The 21,061-nt window shown below is 40.3% G+C and overlaps 1 protein-coding gene across 2 annotated transcripts in view; it reads right to left on the bottom strand.

The window, feature by feature from the left end:
* Positions 1–2,503: 2,503 nt before the first annotated feature.
* Positions 2,504–21,061, bottom strand: part of mecp2 (methyl CpG binding protein 2) — a 32,372-nt gene continuing 13,814 nt past the window's right edge. The window contains exons 2-6 of one of the 2 annotated variants that reach the window (XM_057861312.1): positions 8,438–8,579; positions 8,157–8,353; positions 7,885–8,078; positions 7,660–7,796; positions 2,504–7,544 (exon numbers count right to left, since the gene is read on the bottom strand). In XM_057861312.1, the coding sequence (XP_057717295.1) occupies positions 5,646–7,544; positions 7,660–7,796; positions 7,885–8,078; positions 8,157–8,353; positions 8,438–8,579 (2,569 nt within the window). In that variant the 3' untranslated portion in view covers positions 2,504–5,645. Of the gene's footprint in view, positions 7,545–7,659; positions 7,797–7,884; positions 8,079–8,156; positions 8,354–8,427; positions 8,580–21,061 lie in introns of both variants that reach the window. The other variant, XM_057861321.1, reaches the window with a different exon arrangement.

A 21,061-nucleotide genomic window follows, 5' to 3' on the forward strand; every position in this document is an offset into this window, starting at 1 on the left:
AGCAAAGCCCCCCCCCCCCAAAAAAAAGAGTGAACAGATGTATCCAAACATTTTTCTCCAAGGGCCACTTTCAGAATAATCAAAGAAGGCAAGGGCCAACTTTAAATTCCTCCACATTTATTTGTAAACAGAGGATGACTACTTTTAACGCTTTGCAAGCAATGACAGCGTAAATTTTTAAAGTATTTAATTTGAAATGGACAGTTAAATTTAACGGACCGTAATGTGATGTGACACAATATAAACAATAGAGGTGGGAATCTTGGGGCACCTAACGGTTTGATTACGATTCAGAGGCTATGATTCAATTATAAAACGATCATTGATGCACCCCCCACCCCTTTTTTTTTTTTTAATGTTTCGTACGTTAGTTCCAAAAGTGTTCAAAAATCCTCTCAGGCTAAACCAAACTACTATTTCATTATCAAGTTAACAGTTCAAAACAGTAAATAGAATACTCAAGTCCTCATTCTGTATCAGCAGCTTTAAACTACATTCAATTGATTTAATGTTGTGAATCAACTGTTAAAGTTGTTAAAATTGCTCCCATTATTCCATAATTTCCCTTCTGTCTACTTTCGACATGTCAAAGTTTGAAAACTGTTTCATCAGTTAAAGATAGATTCAATTTAAGATTTTGCCGATTTAGGGGTATTTTAGATAAAAAGTTAATTAGGTTTGCTATAAAATAGCCTTCAATAGCAGTCTACTGCTTTAAGATGGTGGCTGTTTACTAACGCGGGCAAGTCTGTCATTTTGCATCTAGTTTTCTATGCATGCTCTAACGCTGCCGTTGTCTGTCATTTTGCATCTAGTTCTATATGTGATATTTAGCGTAGCATTATTTGGCCATACATTTGTAGCAACCAGCAACTGGGGGTTGTTTGTAGCGGCTGTCGGCCGCAGTCAGGTATTAATGTTTTTTCTATCTAGCAGCATGAGTTGAACATATTTACTCTCGGTCTGTTCCTCATTCGTCCCGCAGACATTCATTTATAACATCAGTGAAATCCAGTTTTTGAGCAAGCTCATGCTCAACGGAGAGCATGGCTAAGTTGTTAAGACTGCCCTGTGATACGGTGGAGCATAGGTAGTCTTTTTATTATTTTCATTTTACTGAAGGCTCGCTTTCCTCCAGCACGTTGTGCAAAAAAAGGACAAAAATAGATATTTGAAATATTTCATATGTTAAAGTTTTTAAGTATACATATACTGATTAGAACATAATATTAAATCAGACAATGATTTAAATAAAAAAGAAATATGTGAATGTAAAGTAAAATAAATTTAAAGGTCATTTAGGGGCCCCAATGGTCCTGAGGCCTGGGACAACATACCCGGTGCCCCCCCATAGTATATTTACACGAATAAAACTTTGCACAACAAAGAAAATGTCCAGCAACTGCAAAAAAGTCAAGAAAACCACAAGGCATTGTTTAAGTAAAATGTATCAAGTAGTTTTAAAACTGAGAAGTGCAATAGAATGTAGGCTGAATTTAAACATCTTTTGTTGGCTATATTCAATGATATTTTTTGTGGGCCAAATTCATATAATCATTATTTGCTGCAGCTCACTAAAAACTGGGCAGAGGACCGCAGTTGACCCACAGTTTGACATAATATAATAATTATGCAATAATAATCGTTGCACATAGCGTCTTGACGTCATAGCGACCACAGATTTAGCACGTACCTTTTCCGGTAACCATAAACGCCAACTCTTTAGTTGTCACGGGCTTCTGATAGAAAAAGAACACTCTATGGCAGGATTGGAGAAAATGAAGAAGACAGTGTTGGTAATACGTATAAACACTTCTTTACTCCACCACTGCCAAAAAGAGAATGCATATGAAAACAATATCGAACACACGACATGAAAGGCATGAAAGGCAACTGCCACCTAATCCATTTCCACCTACTGGGTGAGAGTCCTTCCTGGTGTGAGTGTCCATCACAATACAGTCATATAATTAATGAAAAACTATAAAGGACAATGAGAAAGATTGTATCTGTTTAAATTATGTAACTAGTCAGAAGAAAAAAAGGCATCAAGAAGAACATCTGAGAATCTTTTGGAATCAAATTGAATAAGCAGACAGTAAAATTACACCTCTTAGCATTTTTTTATTAACTGGAGCAAGATGTGGGTTGTTCCTTTTAATTATACAGTTTTTCATTTCAAATAAAATTGGAGACTTGCAATTGGAAATACTGTATTACAAAATATATACCCACCTAACGTATACTTTTTATGGCATGATTTTGCATTGTTGTTAAAAAACATTCCTTCTACAGTATAAATCCAAATCTGAAAGTGTGACTCACTTATTTTATGGATGCCCAATTCTTTTAAAGATACGCACACAAAATAAGATTGTTTTATGGGGGGAGGGGGGGTACCTTGGTTTTAAGTCTAAAAATAAATGCCATGTGATTATAATCATTTTTATTTCTATTAGGAATTTTTTTTTTTTTTTTTACAAGTTTGTTCATACAAACAAACAAAAATAACAAAAAAATGGTGCTCAATTGCAAAATTTGTGCTGTTACATGACATGACTGTGTGACTGTAGCTGTGTGTGTGAATATTGATGAGAGGACACAGTAGGGGGACAACAAACGCTTTTAATAAGAAAAAGCAACTAAGAACCCAGTAAAAACTAGTGAGTCTACAGTGACAGTGTATTGAGTTGAAAGCAGAGTACAATTATTCAGCAGCTATGAGGTCACCACATATCACTACTAAGTCTAGGAACAACATGGCTGCTGGCTGACATGGTGGCTTCCGGCAAGATGCGTGAGGTTATAGGCACTAGACTCTGGAACATGCAATATGGTGACTGCTTACTGTGGTCCCATTCCATCTGACATAAGACAGCTAAGAGGTTTGAGGCAACCAAACATCGCTAGAGCAGAGGTGAGCTTGGATCATCGTCAGATGACACCCAATCCAGCAAGATTCTCCAGTGAGATACACTTTACCAACCTCCTAACCTCCTAGCTGTCAAGAGATCTGCACGCCAAGATGGGAATGTACAAATACCGCATTAGTGCCTCCTTTCTAATTGGGAGGTTAAGAACATGTTTGGATGTTTGACTTCGATCATGAGCGATTATGATGCAATTTATTGCACCTGAAGGACCACCAGACCCCATAACAACAAATTGGGAGAAAATTTGAGACTGACCACTGATTAAACTCTCAAATGTTTACCTTTTAGGCTTCCTCACATGTCTAAAGTCAAGTTTATTCATAGTGACAGACCTAAAAAATATATACCTTCAGATTTGATTTCCACAATCATTCCAATTAACAGATAAACAAAAATAAAAGTCATCTAAATTTGTCTAAATGTTAAATAATGGCACCCCCAAGAGTACTATGTGCTGTGCTCTGATCAATCAACACATTCAATATATCCTGAGATACAAGGACTAGAATGTGATCAAAACTGCAGTCACTTTTACCAAATGAATGGTCTGACAGGCCCGCTAAAGTATAGCTATTCACCCTCACCTACAAACAAATTGTACAATGTATGCATGTTAAGGAATCAGTAGATGTCCTGTTTCAAACATCCAAACAGGTCCAGAATTGTGAAGTTGTAGAATTCCCATTTACAGGGCACTGAAAAGTATCAGATCCATACTCAAATTCTATTTTTTTTTTGCCATTTCCCCACTTTAATGTTTAAAATCATCCAACAGATTTCAGACAAAGATAACCCAAGTAATCATAAAAATCAGTTTTAAAACTGATTTTATTTATCAACTAAAAACATTCGTTGCTAACTGGCCTATTCTGAGAAAGTACCCATCATACTTGTGAGAGCAACATTCAAGCCGCATTATTTCAATCAGATTCAAGTTCGGACTTTAATTAGTTAGCTCTAAAACTTTTATCTAAAAAAAAAAAAAAAAAAATCAGGCCATTAAGAAGTTGACTTGCTGGTGTGTTTTGGATTGTTGTCTAGCATTTCTGCTTGCGTTCACAAAGTGATGGATGAAACGTTCTCCTTTCATCCAACATTTTTGCTTCTATCTATAATAGCAATTCACACAGGGCCTGAATTTAAAAAACATCACCAGACTATTACAATGTTTAACTGTTGGTATGATCTTCATTATTTCTTAAAATGCTGTTACATTTACACTGGATGAATTAAGACATGCAATCTCATTTCATCAGTCGATATAATTTTTTGTGAACCTAAAGATGAGTATGTTCTATTTAGATTAGCAGTGTTATTTTACTCAGACGTCTGTCATGGATGCCATATTTTTCCTAGTCTCTATTGTTGAATCATGAACATTGACCTTACTTAACTGAAGTAATGAATGCCTGCAGTTCTTTTGATGTTGGCCTGGATTATTTAGTAACCTTGTGGATGAGTAAATGCTCTTGTTAGGTTAATTCCTGTAGGCAGGCCACCCCTGGGAATGTTCACCATTGTTGCATATTTTATCCATTTGTGGATAATGGATCTCACCTTGTTTTACTGGGAGTACTGGAGTGTTTTCACAGAGAGTTGTTACCTGAACAGTTTTTCCTTCATTAATATAAAAATTAGAACTGCTTTTTATGTTTACTTTACCGTTGTCTAATATTCCCATTTGTTTGATGATTTTAAACATTCAAGTGGTTGAACAAAGCAAATAAAACAAGAATTTGACACGGAAGCAAATAGTTTTTCACAGCACTGTACGAATGGTGGTGTATGGAGTTTGGTGCTGTTGCCTCCCCACAACAACTGTTTAGTACAGCACTACAAAACAGTAAGATGGACCTCTACTTCTGAATCTTCAATGACTGTTCCAGAACATTCAAGACAAAGACAAGTCTTACAGTAAACATGGCCGTGCTTTCCCAATGGGACCAGACCCAAGGTGTAGAAACGGCTAACCTCAAAGTGGATTCACTTTGACTGAACACACAATTCCTCTGGGAAACACAACCATGATGGAAGAACGACTCATCTCTAGGTCAAATACGACAGTCATTTTGACTGTAACAGAAGATTCCAGTAATGTGAAGTGCTTGAAATCACTTGGACTAAAGAAGAATTATCGGCGACTAATTTAGGGCAGATGGAAATCAAATACTGTACTTTAGGAGTTTCTGAAGCCATTGAACTAAAAGGGATTGTCAGTCAGCAGCACGGTCACGTGCTAGGGAGCGTCAGTCAATTACATTTAACTTTAAAGCTGTATTGATAAGACAAAATATTAAAATACAAAATAAAATAAACAGGTTATATTCTGGAAGCAACATTTGTTTGGGACAATGAACTTAGCCTTTTGTTTTCATTTCCAAACTGCTTCCTCCTCACCCACTCAACCGAGCGGGACACAACAGCTGCCTTTTGATTATGTACACACACGCTCACACTTACACACAAACACGCGCGCATGCACGCACACACGCAAGCACTTGAAATCTATATATTCCTTTTTTTTCCCTAAAAAAATGACACCATCCATCCTTCGCCGTCATCGTCAGTGCTAGCTTGGCGCGCAGGTCGTTGACAAGAAGAGAAAAGGTTGTTCCTTGGAACAACAGTGCACAAAGATGGAGGAAAAGCCCTCACTGGTACCACCTAAGTCCACAAGAACGTAACCGTCTACTTTTCCATCGCGCTAAGTGATCAGCTTACCCTTTCGCTAACAGCAGTCCGAGATTCGACTGTTTCCTCTCGGCTCGGACAGGGAACAGCAGATGGAGGTACCATGTCTCTAAGCTCCATACCCTCGCCCGTTGTCTCCGAATCCGCCCGTAGCCGAGGTCGGCCTTCAGCCCCAGATACGAGACCGACACCGTCTTCTGTCCCTGATCTTTGGGGAGGATCAGGCCGAATTGAGCTGGGAGGACTCGCAGTGCTGTTTGAACCCCCAATTGTCTCTCTGCTTTCTGAAATGAGTTCTGCTTCCACTCGTATTTCGGTTCTGGGTCTGCCTTCCACACTGCGGATGAGGGATGTGGTACTCAGGTCTTGAGGCTGCTCACTCTGTTGAACTGAGACCAGGTTGGGTACACTGGCCATATGGAGAGATATTTGTTGGAGTGGGAGTGGTTGCAATTGTGGCCTGGGCGGCTGTGGTTGAATCTGCTGGAAATGTTGGGGTGCTCGGGCCTGCGGTGGCCTGGACTGCATGAGAGGCTGTCTGAGTTGTGGTCTGCTTAGAATATGAAATTGGTGTTGCAAAGGGGGGCTTATCTGTGTTGAGGGCTGTGTTACAGATAGACTCTGTGGGTGGGCGCTGTGTAAGAACTGTGTTTGGGCAGGGGTCCTTGGTTGGTGATATAAATGGGGTTCGGTTGTGGTTCTGGGCTGTATTTGCGGTTCATCTGCATGGTGGGTTTTGCTTTTTGTGTGCAGTTGTGGACGTGGTTGAGTCTGAAAAGGGGGTCTGATTTGGACTTGAGGTTGTGCAACTGGGGAATGGGCTTCAGGACGAGGATTCCTTGTCTGGGGAGGCTGGACCTGCAAGACCTGGAGGTCTGTCGGAGGTGGAGCATCCTGAGCTGAAGTTCGAGTTGTATGCTGGACTGTGGGTGGTGTTTTTGTGGGGCGTGGCTGAGGAGGATGCCTGATCGGAGAAGACTGAGTAATTGGAAGTTGAGAAGGGGATTGGCTATGACCTGGATATGGGGTCTGCGGGCTCTGAACAGGACAGGGGGGAGGCGAAAGGTGTGACATTGGGGGCAGTTTTGGGGCAGCAGACTGGGGTTCAGTGTGTAGCTCAGTTTTAGGTCGAGACTGGCCTGAGGGTCCAGAAGCTGAATGAGTATGAACCAAAAGGGAGCTCTGTTGGTGGCGACGATGATGGCGATGATGGTGATGGTGGTGATGATGATGGTGTTTGTGTGGCGAGCGTTCCTTCCTTTTGTGACTTTTGGAAGGACTCGTGTTACTGCTACTGCTGCTACTCCTAACTCCGCTTCCTCCCTTCTCATCAACTTCTTCACTCACTTCCTCCTCTTGACTTCCTCCTTCTCTACTCTTCTCCTTGTGCTTCCTCCCTTTGTGTGTCTTATGTCCGTGTGAGTGACTTTCTTGGGAAGCAGAAGGCTGCCTCTGGGATTGAGACTGGCTCCCCTCCAAAGAGGCAAGGGAAACCTGGGAAGTTTGTATTGGTTCCTTCGGACCGGCCTCCCCCTCAGAAGGTGCCATCCTTCCGGGATCTGATGTGCTAGATCCTGGAGTCGGAACAGTCTCCCTCTCGTCAACGGTCTCTCTCGTTTTACGTTTTTTGATTGGCAGCGCGGTTTCTTGTACGACAGGTTTGCTGGAAGACTCCTTAGTGGCTTTCCGTTTGGCCTCAGCGGCCATGATGGCGGCTGTTGTGTAGCCGCCTGCTGCCGATGTACCGGAGGTTGACGGTGTCAAGGAAGATGCCGTGGCAGCCGTCGTAGCTGCAGAAGCTGAGGCTGGCTTTCTGCCACGTTTTTTGGGTGTGGTCTGCAAGGGGGCTGGGAAATCCTGTTCTGATTTCCTCTTCCTACCTGGACGGGACTTGACTGAAGGCAGGGCAGGAGTTGACACCTGAAAGGGAGTCACCACACTCACAAGTAACATCATTCTTTTTAAATAACATTCCAACATGCTAATAATGTCCTTTATGATATGCATCATTTTTGAGAATGCCACACTGACGCACCTTTGACGTGGTGGCTGTGGTCTCAGTGGCTGACTCCACCTTGCCGTATGGCATCTTAACCAACAGTTTTCCAGGAGATTTCTCAATGACACGCTTCATGGCCACACCCTCTGTAGCCTTACGAATCTTCCCACTGCCTGAATACAAACCACATACATGCCTTCACAGAATTCTTGTTGGCTCCGTTTGTATCATTATACATTGCATACAGTAACCACTTTGTACCTTTGGGCCTTCCACGGCCTCTACCAGATGGTTTGACAACTTTTGGTGTCTTGGGAGGTTTCTTCTCACGACGGGAGGGGCTGCCGCGTCCAGTTACAGTGAAGTCAAAGTCGTTGGGGTCGGTTGTAGTGTCACCAACCTTCTGGAAATAAGCGATGAGCTCCACCTTGGACCGGAAGGCTTTTCCTTCAGAGCTTTGCCGCAAAAGAAAAGCTAATGGCTTTATATGTGCAACACCTGGATGGATGCACAGTGTTTACAGTGGATCTTACTTGATCAGGTAGACATCAAACTTCCCTGCGGATCGTCCGGACTTTCTCTGCTTGAGTTTCCGTGTCCAGCCGACTGGCAAAGAAGGGTCGTCGTACAGTGGTCCCCGATCTCGGATGATAGAGCGCCGTTGCTTGGGAGAACCAGCAGATTCAATACCAGCCACTCCTTGTGAGGGACCCGCCACTGGCTCTGATGGCTACCAGAGAGGCACAAACATTAAACATGATTCCCATCTATGCTTCATTATCAGAATTACTCTTTTGACTCCACCTTCACCCACCGAGGTAGGTGGCTCCACCACTGGCTGGGGCACTTGCTCTTGAGAAACAGCCACCTGTTCAACATGGCGCCTTTCCTTGCGAGCCTTTTTAGTCTTACTGTGATGCCGTTCTCTCTCCTCCTGGCCTTCTGGTGCCTCTTCTCTGTGGAAGACAGATTGCAGTATTGATGACATATTTGATGACATTACACGTTTCAAACGTTTGGAGAACCCTCAAGTAGTCGGAGATGAATTTGTGAATTCTACTTAAAAATATGAAGCCACCAAACTTCCTGAAGAAGAGACATTAAAAGTACATCTTTAAGGTATCCAAAACATGATAAATGTATGCAATAGATCTTCTATATCCTAAAGCCCCAAGGATTGTACAATTCAGCAGATATTTTGGGAAAAGACTGAAGTTGTATCAAAGTTAAGAATTCAAATCAATGACATACACGTAAAGCAACAGTAGAATATAGCTCTCTGGATCCCATTTTGACCAACTTTTTCCTTTGTGGTGACACCATTCCAAATGAAGCATTCTCAATAAGGCCATTAAGAAATGAGAATAAAAGAAACAGGAAGGTGGATGAGTGGGTAGCACATCCACCTCACAGTTCTGATATCAAGTGCTGGATCCTGGGCTCTGGCCTTCCTGTGTGTAGTTTGCATATTCTCGCACCTACGTGGGTTTGCTCCCACACCACACCCAGAACCATGCATGCTAGGCTGACTAAAAACTCCAAATTGCCCCTGGTTTTGGTTATTGCGTGGATGGTTGTTTGTCTAATTGTGTCCTGCGATTGGATGGCAACCAATTCAGGCTGTACCCTGCCTACTGCTCATTGTAGCTGGGATAGGTTCCAGCACCCCTCCGACCCTTGTGAGGAGAAGCAGCATGGAAAATAAATGAATGGATGAATGAATGAATAGAACATACAGCTACAACTCAGTGTAACGGACATGGAAATAATGGATTTTCGAATAACAGACAGCAACGCAGCAAATGCATCAAAAGTCCAACATCAACTCAGAAGCAAAGCAAAGTGAACAAAGGCCATTCTTTTAGGAATTAGCCACATACATGTTCAATAGATAGTCTCTGCTACTATTGCTCCGCTTCCAGGTGCACAGAGATTATGTAAATGCCTATGTAAACACTCGAGTGCATGCGGTAAAGTGCTCTTTAGCAGGAGTGTGAAATTCATTTCAGTTTGCTGGCCACATTCATGGCAATTAGACCTCAAGCAAAAATATACACCTTATATACCAAAATATTTGACGCAATTAACGCACATGTCCCGCTCAGACAGTATTCTGCCTTTTGGTAAGTTTTACAGCAAGGCTTTTTATGCTGTCTAACAGCGAATTCTTGTGGTCGCTTTGCGACATGGTTTATTGTTTTCTTGCCAGTTCAATATGGCTGCATGACGTCTCGGGCTGACGCCTACGTTGTAATGTTGTGCTTATATGATCCTTGGACAAGATTTGTCCGTAAGTATGGTTGTTGTAAAGAATGTACATATTATGTTAATAAGCAAAATGTTATATTTTTTGTATGAGACGCTTTTTGTTTATGTTTAGTGAACCTGTATAGCGTGCTAAGCTAACGTTGTTGCTAATGCAACGCTTGTGTACTTTTTTTTTTGTAGTTTTACGACGGTCTAAAGAGGACAATGGTTTGAGGCCATTTTATTAATAAATCAGATTAAAAAGGAAGAAGTCTGATTATTAAGGCGTCGTTCACTAGCTGTCTAGCTTTGGAAAAAGTAGACGCTTCGGAGTGAGGACAGCATAGACAGATTTAAATGACAGTAGAGTGAAATGCCCACTACAGTCCTTATGTACCGTATGTTGAATGTACAGGGTGACCCAAAAAAAAGTTTACACTGCCATAATACAACTTAAATGCCATGTTTATTCATCTTAGAATTAGAATTTAATCACAAATTATACATTATTGTAAAGAACATGTACAGTACACTCTGTTTTTCAATGTGTCCTCCCTTAAGTGTCACAACAGCCTCCAGGCGCCTGCGGAACGCTTGACAGGTCTTCTTTATGTAGGATGCTGTCATCTTTTCCAAAGATCTAACAATGGACCTCTCCAAGGCTGCCACAGAAGTTTGTGGCTTCTTACAGGCACTGTCCTCCACAGTTGCCCATATGCTATAATCCAGGGGATTGAGATCTGGACTCTGGGGTGGCCACATATCACCTTGTCAATCAACTTTTTGGTCCGCATAGATCGGCACTTCCAGACCCAGGTTTTCGTGAGGCTGTTCCAGTATCTTTCAGCTTCTTTTTAACTTTGTAGACTGCACATCTGGATATTGTCAGATTTGCTGCAATCTCAGTAGGTGTCAGACCGGCACGCAGCAATTCAGGTACAGCTAAAGTTTTCTTCATTTTCAGCAGAAGCACAGGAATTGTAGAGACGAGAGATTACCAGCTGCATTGAGTGACCTTAATGAATCACTTAAGCATGACAACCTATTTAGATATGTTTCAATGGCTTTTAAACAAGCAGTCAACTGAGTGTAAACTTTTTTTTGGGTCACCCTGTATATATCCATCTTGTGTCTTATCTTTCCATTCCAACATTTTATTTTACAGAATATATATATAATTCACAGAAAAATATGGCATATTTTATGGATGGATTCAATTGCGATTAATTGCGATTAATTACGATTAATTAATTTTTAAGCTGTAATTAACTCTATTAAAAATTTTAATCGTTTGACAGCCCTAGTTATAATTAACTTCAATTTCCGTACACATTGTGCAAATAAATAAATACACAAAACACATGTTTCAATATTCATGTAAATGGATATTCACATTGGAAATTCTAAATATTCACTTTGCAATTTTAACAATAGCATAAATAAGTGTTTACATTTACATAGCTATTATGTGTGTCTTAGAGATCTCAGGGATCACTGCTATAACATTCCCTATCCATTTATTATCACGTCATCTTATGTAGGAAAGATTTTAGGTAAACATGTATTTCCACATCCATCTTTAAATCTTGATAACTTCTACTTGACTGATCACACCCTGCAAATTAAAGTGGGAGTGGGCCCGCCAGGCTGAAAAAAAAACTGTGGGCCGTTCAGCCTGGCAGGCCCACAGGACCCCTTGGCTGTCCGCTTCTGGCCCGCCGGCTGTCCGTTTGACAAGACATTTGACACTGCTCTAGAGACCAGCTTGCCCTCCGATTCACGTGGCCTTGCTCCCCGGTCGGCGTATGTCCTACCATCCCTGTGGCCTCACCCCCCAGATTTTCACACATGAAATAAAAGGTGTATATGGAGACAAGGGGAGTGTGTTGCCGAATACTTTAATTATATTTCCAGGGCCATGGGACTTTAAGTTTCCAAGCTTTCCAGTGTTAATAACACGTCTCTGGAGCAAGGAGCTTGTCCCGGGTACTTTTAGGCATGCAGCCCTGTCCCTTGCTGGGGCTTGCTTGGGCTTCCAATGGCCGAGAACATTTTCTCCGACTGCACAGTCAAGCAACACTTTATGTACATTCTCTCTGAAAGACACATGACGGAACAACCTAAAAATCCATCGTAATGATCACGCTTAAGTCAATGGAGGAATTATGTCATTAACTAACATAACAGTTACTTCCCAAGTCCTTCACTTTGGCATCCAAAAAGGTCAGAGGTAAGAAAAGCAAGCACACTAATTTCAGTAATGGTGGCAAACTGAAACTTGAGTCCCGGTCTCAATTCTGTGACGTCGCAACATAGCATGGCACTTTTATTGCGGTATTCGACATTCACAGCAATACTTAAACGTAAGGTATTTATTTACAATAATTATGCACTGTATTAGATGTTTTGGGCCATCATTTACATATTCAGTAAAACTATTTCCAATTAGAAGATGATTATTATGGTTTCAATTTCTACTGCTTCAATGTTATGATCAGTACAGTGGCATGAAAATGTATCTGAACCTTTTGGAATTTCTCACATTTCTGCATAAAATCACCATCAAATGTGATCTGATCTTGTCAAAATCACACAGATAAAAAAACTGTCTGCTTTAACTAAAACCACCCAAATATTTATAGGTTTTCATATTTTAATGAGGATAGTATCCAAACAATGACAGAAGGGGGAAAAATAAGTAAGTGAACCATCATATTTAATATTTTGTGCCCCCCCCCCCTTGACAGCAATAATTTCAACCAGACACTTCCTGTAGCTGCAGATCAGTCTGGCACATCGATCAGGAATAATCTTGGCCCATTCTTCTTTACAAAACTGCTGTAGTTCAGCCAGATTCCTGGGATGTCTTGCATGAATTGCTGTCTTCAGGTCATGCCACAGCATCACAATGGGATTCAAGTCTGGAATTTGATTTGGCCACTCCAGAACGTGTATTTTGTTCTTCTGAAACCATTCTGAATTTGATTTGCTTCTGTGTTTTGGATCATTGTCTTGTTGCAGCATCCATCCTCTTTTTTGCTTCAACTGTCTGATAGACGGCCTAAGGTTTTCCTGCAAAACATCCTGATAAACTTTTGAATTCATTCTTCCATTAATGATTGCAAGTTGTCCAGGCCCTGAGGCAGCAAAACAGCCCCAAATCATTATGCTCCCTCCACCATGCTTCACAGTGGGGGTGAGGGGTTGATGTTGTTGATCTGTTCCATTTTTCCTCCACAGATGACATTGTGTGTTACTCCCAAACAATTCAATTTTGATTTCATAAATCCACAAAATATTGTGCCACAACTTCTGTGGAGAGTTCAAGTGCCTTTTTGCGAACACTAAACGAGGAACAATGTTTTTTTTTTTAGACACAGTGGCACAATTCTTGGCCATAATTTAACATATAGTTGATGTGTGCGCATAGATATTGGACTGTGCCAGTGATTTCTGTAAGTGTGTTCTTTTTTTTACCTCTCTGAGCATTCCGCGCTGAACTCTTGGCGTCATCTTTGGTGGACGGCCACTCCTCGGGAGAGAAGCGACAGTGCCAAACTCTCTCCATTTGTAGACAACTTCTCTGACTGTCGATTGATGAACATCCAGACTTTTAGAGATGGTTTTGTATCCTTTACCAGCTTTATACAAATCAACAATCCTTGATCAACTGGTGATTAGACAGCTCTTTTGACCGAGCCATGATGCACATCAGACAATGCTTCTCATCAAGACAATTCTTACCAGGTGTGTGTATTATAGTGGGCAGGGCAGCTTTAAACCACTCATCAGTGATTGGGCAGTGCACACACCTAACTTAAATTGTTTCGTAAAAATTGGTTTAAATTGCTCTTAAAGTCTCCTTAGGCAGAGGGTTTACTTACTTATTTCCTCCCCATTCTGTCATTGTTTGCATGCTATCCTCATTAAAATATGAAAAAATATAAATGTTTGGGTGGATTTAGTTAAAGCAGACACTGTTTTTTCATCTATGTGATTTTGACAAAGATCAGATCACATTTGATGGTGATTTTATGCAGAAATATGAGAAATTCCATAAGGTTCAGATACTTTTTCATACCACTGTAACTGACAAACCTTTCCTTGTCCTGATTAGTCCTTACGTTTAAATGTACAAAGAAAATGTCTTCCCTTTGAAAACATTAAGGCTACAGCTTCACCATACTAATCATTTAAGGGACACTGCAGTGGAAGTCAACAAATTATTTGAAAATTATTATTTAAATATAATATAAATTTTTTTAAAAAAAAATATATATATATATATATTACGCATGTGCCGGTATGAGATTTTGATGGTACGATAACCGTGAGCAAAAATACCGCGTTTTCATGGTATCACGGTATTGCAATTATAGCTACAAAATGTGTTATTTTGAGATGTATGGGTTAAAAAAAAAAACTTTTTTCCATTGAACAGGATTTTTTTTGTCAGAACATAGTTGCAAATCGGAACATGAATATATTGTTAAAATAAATAATCAATAAAAAAAACAAATATTTTAAATAAAATTAAAATATAACTTATACCCACAGCCACAGCTGAAGTTGTTCAAGATTAGAGCAAGAACAAAATAATTTCTATAAAAAAGTAAAAACACTTCTGAATAAATTTTTTAAAAATTTACACTGCATCACTTTTTTTTTTTTTTGACGGTGGAAAAGCTCAAGTGAAATTTTGCCATTTTCAGCCACTGTGTCAAATGTAGTCTACATGATGTCATGCCTTTGTGTTTAAAGAACATAAAGAATTCATAAGTTAATAAGTTCGTTAAAAATGTACAAGTTAGTATATATTAGTTAAAAATGTAAAAGTTAGTTAAAATGTAAATATTGTTGTGGAAAGGTTTTATCTAAAAAAATTTAAAAAAAAAAAAAAAAAAACATTGGGAGTGATACCTCTCCTTGAGCTAACGAACATGGATTTGTGCTTAGGGCGAGATCATCTATCACAATTAACGATCTTTGATGCTATCCTTTTTTTCCCTTCATTCAAGCGAATCAAGCTTGTTTTTTTCTCACTCTACGGCTGTAACACTCGACGAAGTTGCTCTCCCAGCTAAGCCTAGGCTAGCATTCATCTTTGTAAGCTTTTAGTTAGTGTGTATATCTAATTTGAAAGGAAAATGTGTTTTGTTTTTGGTGAACTTTCCCATGGTGCTAATCTGTTGAAGCTACTCACACATGGAAAAATACAATTGAACAACGTTTTAAATGTATTCATTTTGTATATTACACTTACCACGATTTGAGAGCTCAATAAATTGAAAAAAATAACACCTTATGTTTGGAGTATTTGTTTTTGGGTTCGCTGGCTGTCTAGCCGATAGCGTCACTTTCACACACAGAAACAAACGGGAGGGGGTGAGCGCTGCTGCGCCACGCCCCCTCTGGCCGCATTTTTGACACATGAAAAATGGCGAATACCGTACTACGGTTTGACGGAAAATTTTAGTGGTTTTGAAACCGCGACGTTTTCACACCACGGTAAACCGTGAAACCGGTAACCGGCACATGCCTAATATATACAGTATATATATATATATATATATATACATATACAGTGCCTTGCAAAAGTATTCGGCCCCCTTGAATCTTGCAACCTTTCGCCACATTTCAGGCTTCAAACATAAAGATATGAAATTTAATTTTTTTGTCAAGAATCAACAACAAGTGGGACACAATCGTGAAGTGGAACAACATTTATTGGATAATTTAAACTTTTTTAACAAATAAAAAACTGAAAAGTGGGGCGTGCAATATTATTCGGCCCCTTTACTTTCAGTGCAGCAAACTCACTCCAGAAGTTCAGTGAGGATCTCTGAATGATCCAATGTTGTCCTAAATGACCGATGATGATAAATAGAATCCACCTGTGTGTAATCAAGTCTCCGTATAAATGCACCTGCTCTGTGATAGTCTCAGGGTTCTGTTTAAAGTGCAGAGAGCATTATGAAAACCAAGGAACGCACCAGGCAGGTCCGAGATACTGTTGTGGAGAAGTTTAAAGCCGGATTTGGATACAAAAAGATTTCCCAAGCTCTAAACATCTCAAGGAGCACTGTGCAAGCCATCATATTGAAATGGAAGGAGCATCAGACCACTGCAAATCTACCAAGACCCGGCCGTCCTTCCAAACTTTCTTCTCAAACAAGGAGAAAACTGATCAGAGATGCAGCCAAGAGGCCCATGATCACTCTGGATGAACTGCAGAGATCTACAGCTGAGGTGGGAGAGTCTGTCCATAGGACAACAATCAGTCGTACACTGCACAAAGCTGGCCTTTATGGAAGAGTGGCAAGAAGAAAGCCATTTCTCAAAGATATCCATAAAAAGTCTTGTTTAAAGTTTGCCACAAGCCACCTGGGAGACACACCAAACATGTGGAAGAAGGTGCTCTGGTCAGATGAAACCAAAATTGAACTTTTTGGCCACAATGCAAAACGATATGTTTGGCGTAAAAGCAACACAGCTCATCACCCTGAACACACCATCCCCACTGTCAAACATGGTGGTGGCAGCATCATGGTTTGGGCCTGCTTTTCTTTAGCAGGGACAGGGAAGATGGTTAAAATTGACGGGAAGATGGATGCAGCCAAATACAGGAACATTCTGGAAGAAAACCTGTTGGTATCTGCACAAGACCTGAGACTGGGACGGAGATTTATCTTCCAACAGGACATTGATCCAAAACATAAAGCCAAAACTACAATGGAATGGTTCAAAAATAAACGTATCCAGGTTTTAGAATGGCCAAGTCAAAGTCCAGACCTGAATCCAATCGAGAATCTGTGGAAAGAGCTGAAGACTGCTGTTCACAAACACTCTCCATCCAACCTCACTGAGCTCGAGCTGTTTTGCAAGGAAGAATGGGCAAGAATGTCGGTCTCTCGATGTGAAAAACTGATAGAAACATACCCCAAGCGACTTGCAGCTGTAATTGGAGCAAAAGGTGGCCCTACAAAGTATTAACGCAAGGGGGCCGAATAATATTGCACGCCCCACTTTTCAGTGTTTTATTTGTTAAAAAAGTTTAAATTATCCATTAAATTTTTTTCCACTTCACAAATGTGTCCCACTTGTTGTTGATTCTTGACAAAAAATTAAAATTTTATATCTTTACGTTTGAAGCCTGAAATGTGGCGAAAGGTTGCAAGGTTCAAGGGGGCCGAATACTTTTGCAAGGCACTGTAAATATACATATATATTAGTATAAAATCAAAATAATATATATATAAATTATCTGATTAGGTCAAAGAAAATAATGTTGTTAACTAATAAAAATATTGCTCAATACAGTACTGTATTTTTAATAAGGGTTCATAAAGGGGAAAAATGAGGCCGGGCCATCAGGTCTGGAATACTGTAGGCGTGTCCGCTGACTGTGCTCAAACCACAAGCCCGCTACTGCAGCTTTGTGAATGCATGGAGAAGCATCTCTCTCATCAGCGGAGCTTTACAAAAGCGAAACAGCCGACCGGTGGCGAGCAGCTCCCCGGAAAGGCTGCAGGCAAGTGGCAGCTTATACAGCAGTTGCAGTCAGTCAATGTGTTCTGTCGGCTACAATTTGCTTGAAATTTAGCGGACACCTGACAGAACATTAACTGCTGTAAACATCCACAGCTGGCCGGTGCTGAAGAAAGGATCTCCTGGCCGTACTGATCATGGATCACTGATGATTACACAAAACCCATGTTACATAAAGACATAGAAACCTGGCGGAAGATAAATTATATTTGGTAACTGGGTTCGTATTTTTTTCCGCTGCAGCCACCGGGAAAAACGCGAAAGATTCAGCGGACACCTAGTTGGCAGTATCGCAGCTGACTACGCATCCACTGCTGCCCGGAATCAAAGTATGGACCTCCTGGGCGCGGGGACACTGTGGTGCTGCTCCCAGCCAGTCGTCTGCTACGCCGTCTAATGTATGCTGCAAAATATTTTTTACACAAAGATAGGGATGTCCCCTGTCTGATCGCGTGATCAGAAATTGGGTGAAAAGTATATGGTTTTTAATTTAAATAAAAATAACAAAATAATCCAGAAATACAATGGCATTACCGAAAGAAACAAAAATATATACGTCTTATCCTCCGCAACACTTCCAGAAAAAGCGGAAGAGGAATATAAACAGTACAGTACTGTAACATTTTTGGAACTTGTTTTTTCGGTATCGGATCAGGACCCTGTATCAGCAGATTCTCATAATCAGGTGACTTGGACCTGAGTGCAAAAATATGAGATCGGAACATCCCTACACAAAGCTCATGGTACATAAAAAACATATGAACCTGACGGAAGTTGTATTTTGATGACGCCATTTTTCTGCTGCTGCCCCCGGAAGTAATGCTAGAAATTCGGGGGCTCATAGGCCAAACTCAAATCGACCACAATTCATCCAGCAGGCCGCTGCTGCATGAGACGCTGCTACCTGCCAGTGGCCGACCAATAGTTTCACCTAGACAAAGCCCGAAACATCATAAAACACATATACATGCGACAGATGATGTATTTGTTGGCTCGGGAACGAAAGGAAAGAAGCTGCAATTGTACCGGGTGGAGAGCCACCGATGGCAAGCTCCTATGTCCGGGGTCCTCAATTGGCGGACTGCGGTCCACGACCGGACCACGGCACGCCTCTCTGCAAACCCACGGACGAACGAAAAAACGAAAAGAAAAAAAAAATTTTTTTAACATACATAATTTGTATGGATTGGCGATCTATCGCTATGCGCTACAATTCTATCGCTAAATTCGGTTTCATTTTTAGTCATATCTTCCATGTTCTCACTTCTGTTTTCACCTCTATGACAACGATGCACTGATTGGCTGAGAGTGCCTGTGTGGATGCGCTGATTGGCTAAGAGAGCGGGCATGGATGCGCTGATTGGCTGAGAGCCCGCATGCTACTAGCTAGCGTGGACATACCGCAGCAGTGTCAGCAACCTCAAACATGACTTGCACCCAGCACTTTGCAATCTGTTAGTACATGCTGTCGTGTACTTTATTTTTCATTCAAGAACGTGAGTCATACTTTGAGCAAACGTGATTTATTTATTTATTTCCCCGTGTTACCCCAGCACTCTCGCTGCATGCGGGCAACGTTCAAGATGACAACGTTAAGAAACGTTCACTAACACCACACATGCCACCAGTAGAAGACCGAATCTAACAAAATGGCATGCTCAAAGTTGACCAAGAGAAGAAAAGTGGACAACGAAAATCACCATTTCAATGAGGAATGGAATGACAAATATGCGTCCATTCTACCAACTGCAAGTACAAAACCAATGTGCTTAATATGCTTCAAGACAGTTGCTCTGATAAAAAGTCAAAATGTGAAACGCCATTGTGTTAAAGAGTACAGCTCTTTTGAAGATAGGTTTCTTCCTAAATCAGAATTGAGAAGGCAAGAAATGAACAGGTTGAAGCACTGGCCAAACATAAGAAGCAGTTCTCTGATGGAGAAATAATAAAAGTGCATGACTGAAGTGATGGCAGCAATGTTTGAAGGAAAAGAAAAGGACGAAATGACAACAAAAATCAATCAAATCTCACTCCCAGATTCATCAACCACAAGACGCCCTGAAGTACTGGCTGATGATGTGAGTAAACAGCTTTGTGACCCCCACATGCCATTTCTCTCATTGAGCAGTGTTTTACAGTTAAAGTTACTGTCAATAATTGTTATGTTTGCACCTTAATGACAGAGCTTGTCATTTATGTTCTGAACAAGTGAACATGTACTGAACTACTTGCACGTTTTCTTTTTTGTCCAGCAGTGCTTTACAGTTACAAAATGTACTGTCAATAATAATTGTTTGCACCTTAATGACAGATATAGTCAATTATTTAGTGTACACATGTAAACATTGTACTTGTTTTTGTTGTTGTTGTTGTATTTTTATTTTCAGTCAAAAAATGTTTTGTTAATTTATTTTTATTTAATCAGAATGTACATTGTATTTTTGTTTGGTCAAAAGAAAACAACCTTTACCACCTTCGACCTGCCTTGTACTTGACCGACATTAATAAATGGACCCATGCTTGTATGAAAAAAATAATGGCGGACCTTCAAAATTTGTATTTGAGGACCCCTGTCCTATGTATATAAAGGCAGGGACAGGCCAGAACGCAAGAGTTTTAGGAGATAACTTAAACGACCCTAACCACATTTTAGCCCCACACCCTATAAAAATGTTTCTTGCTATAAGTCAGAGATTCAGCACTCGTTGTTCGTAGCTTGTGCAAAATATTTTCAGCACTTATCTTAAAAGACAATTCATGTATTTAGAAATCATCAAAATGGCTGGAGTGTCCCTTTAACCTCAAAGCAGCTGAGCTATATTCTTTTACTGTTTTACATTTGACTACTTTTATATATTTAAAATACATGAATTTTGTGGAATGTGACATGAATGAAAATCTACAGTATATTAGATATTTGTACGACAAATTTACACTTGAACGACTTTCTTCCAACCTCACATTAAATCCATCATTAAAAACATTTTCTTTTCAAGGCTCATATTCAGGGCCTTGCCTCACAGTCAGTTCAAGTTCTGGCACCACATGATACAAATAGATTTCCTTGGTAACAGATCAAACCATCTAAAGAGTCGACCCTGAATTCACAAACAGAATGTTTTAAAGTTGACCAAGATGCCTAAATGTTGATTGTCAGTATTGGCTCCTCCTGATTCAGTGACAGTGAATCAGTGACTAGACAGGAAGTGACGCAATTACATCACATGCACTTGCTGTTTACCATGCAACTTAACACATGAGCAGCCACGCTCACTCATTCTTCCGCTATTTAAGGAGAGTAGTGCCTGCATGTTACAGGAAGTCATGGTGAACACACAGATACCTGTGAAGACTTTTTAACATATTTTTCAAATTTTTACCTTATAGGTTTTCATTTTTTCCCCTACTGACTATCTAGAGATGAAGTAAAGAAAGAATTGTTAATGTATTTGATGGACTCTTTGTTTACATTGTTTAATATGGGCTTGTGACAATCTGTTAGTTGTGATTTATTCACAGTGATACATCTAATAACAAAGTTGCTATCTGATCATGATAATTGATGTTGCTCATCAATGATTGATTTGACATATAATGTTTTGCGACCTATATTGCCAAGCTATCATAAATGAATTTCCTGCGC

This window comes from Corythoichthys intestinalis, chromosome 2 (genome assembly GCF_030265065.1).
Source record: "Corythoichthys intestinalis isolate RoL2023-P3 chromosome 2, ASM3026506v1, whole genome shotgun sequence".
Taxonomy (NCBI): Eukaryota; Metazoa; Chordata; class Actinopteri; order Syngnathiformes; family Syngnathidae; genus Corythoichthys; species Corythoichthys intestinalis.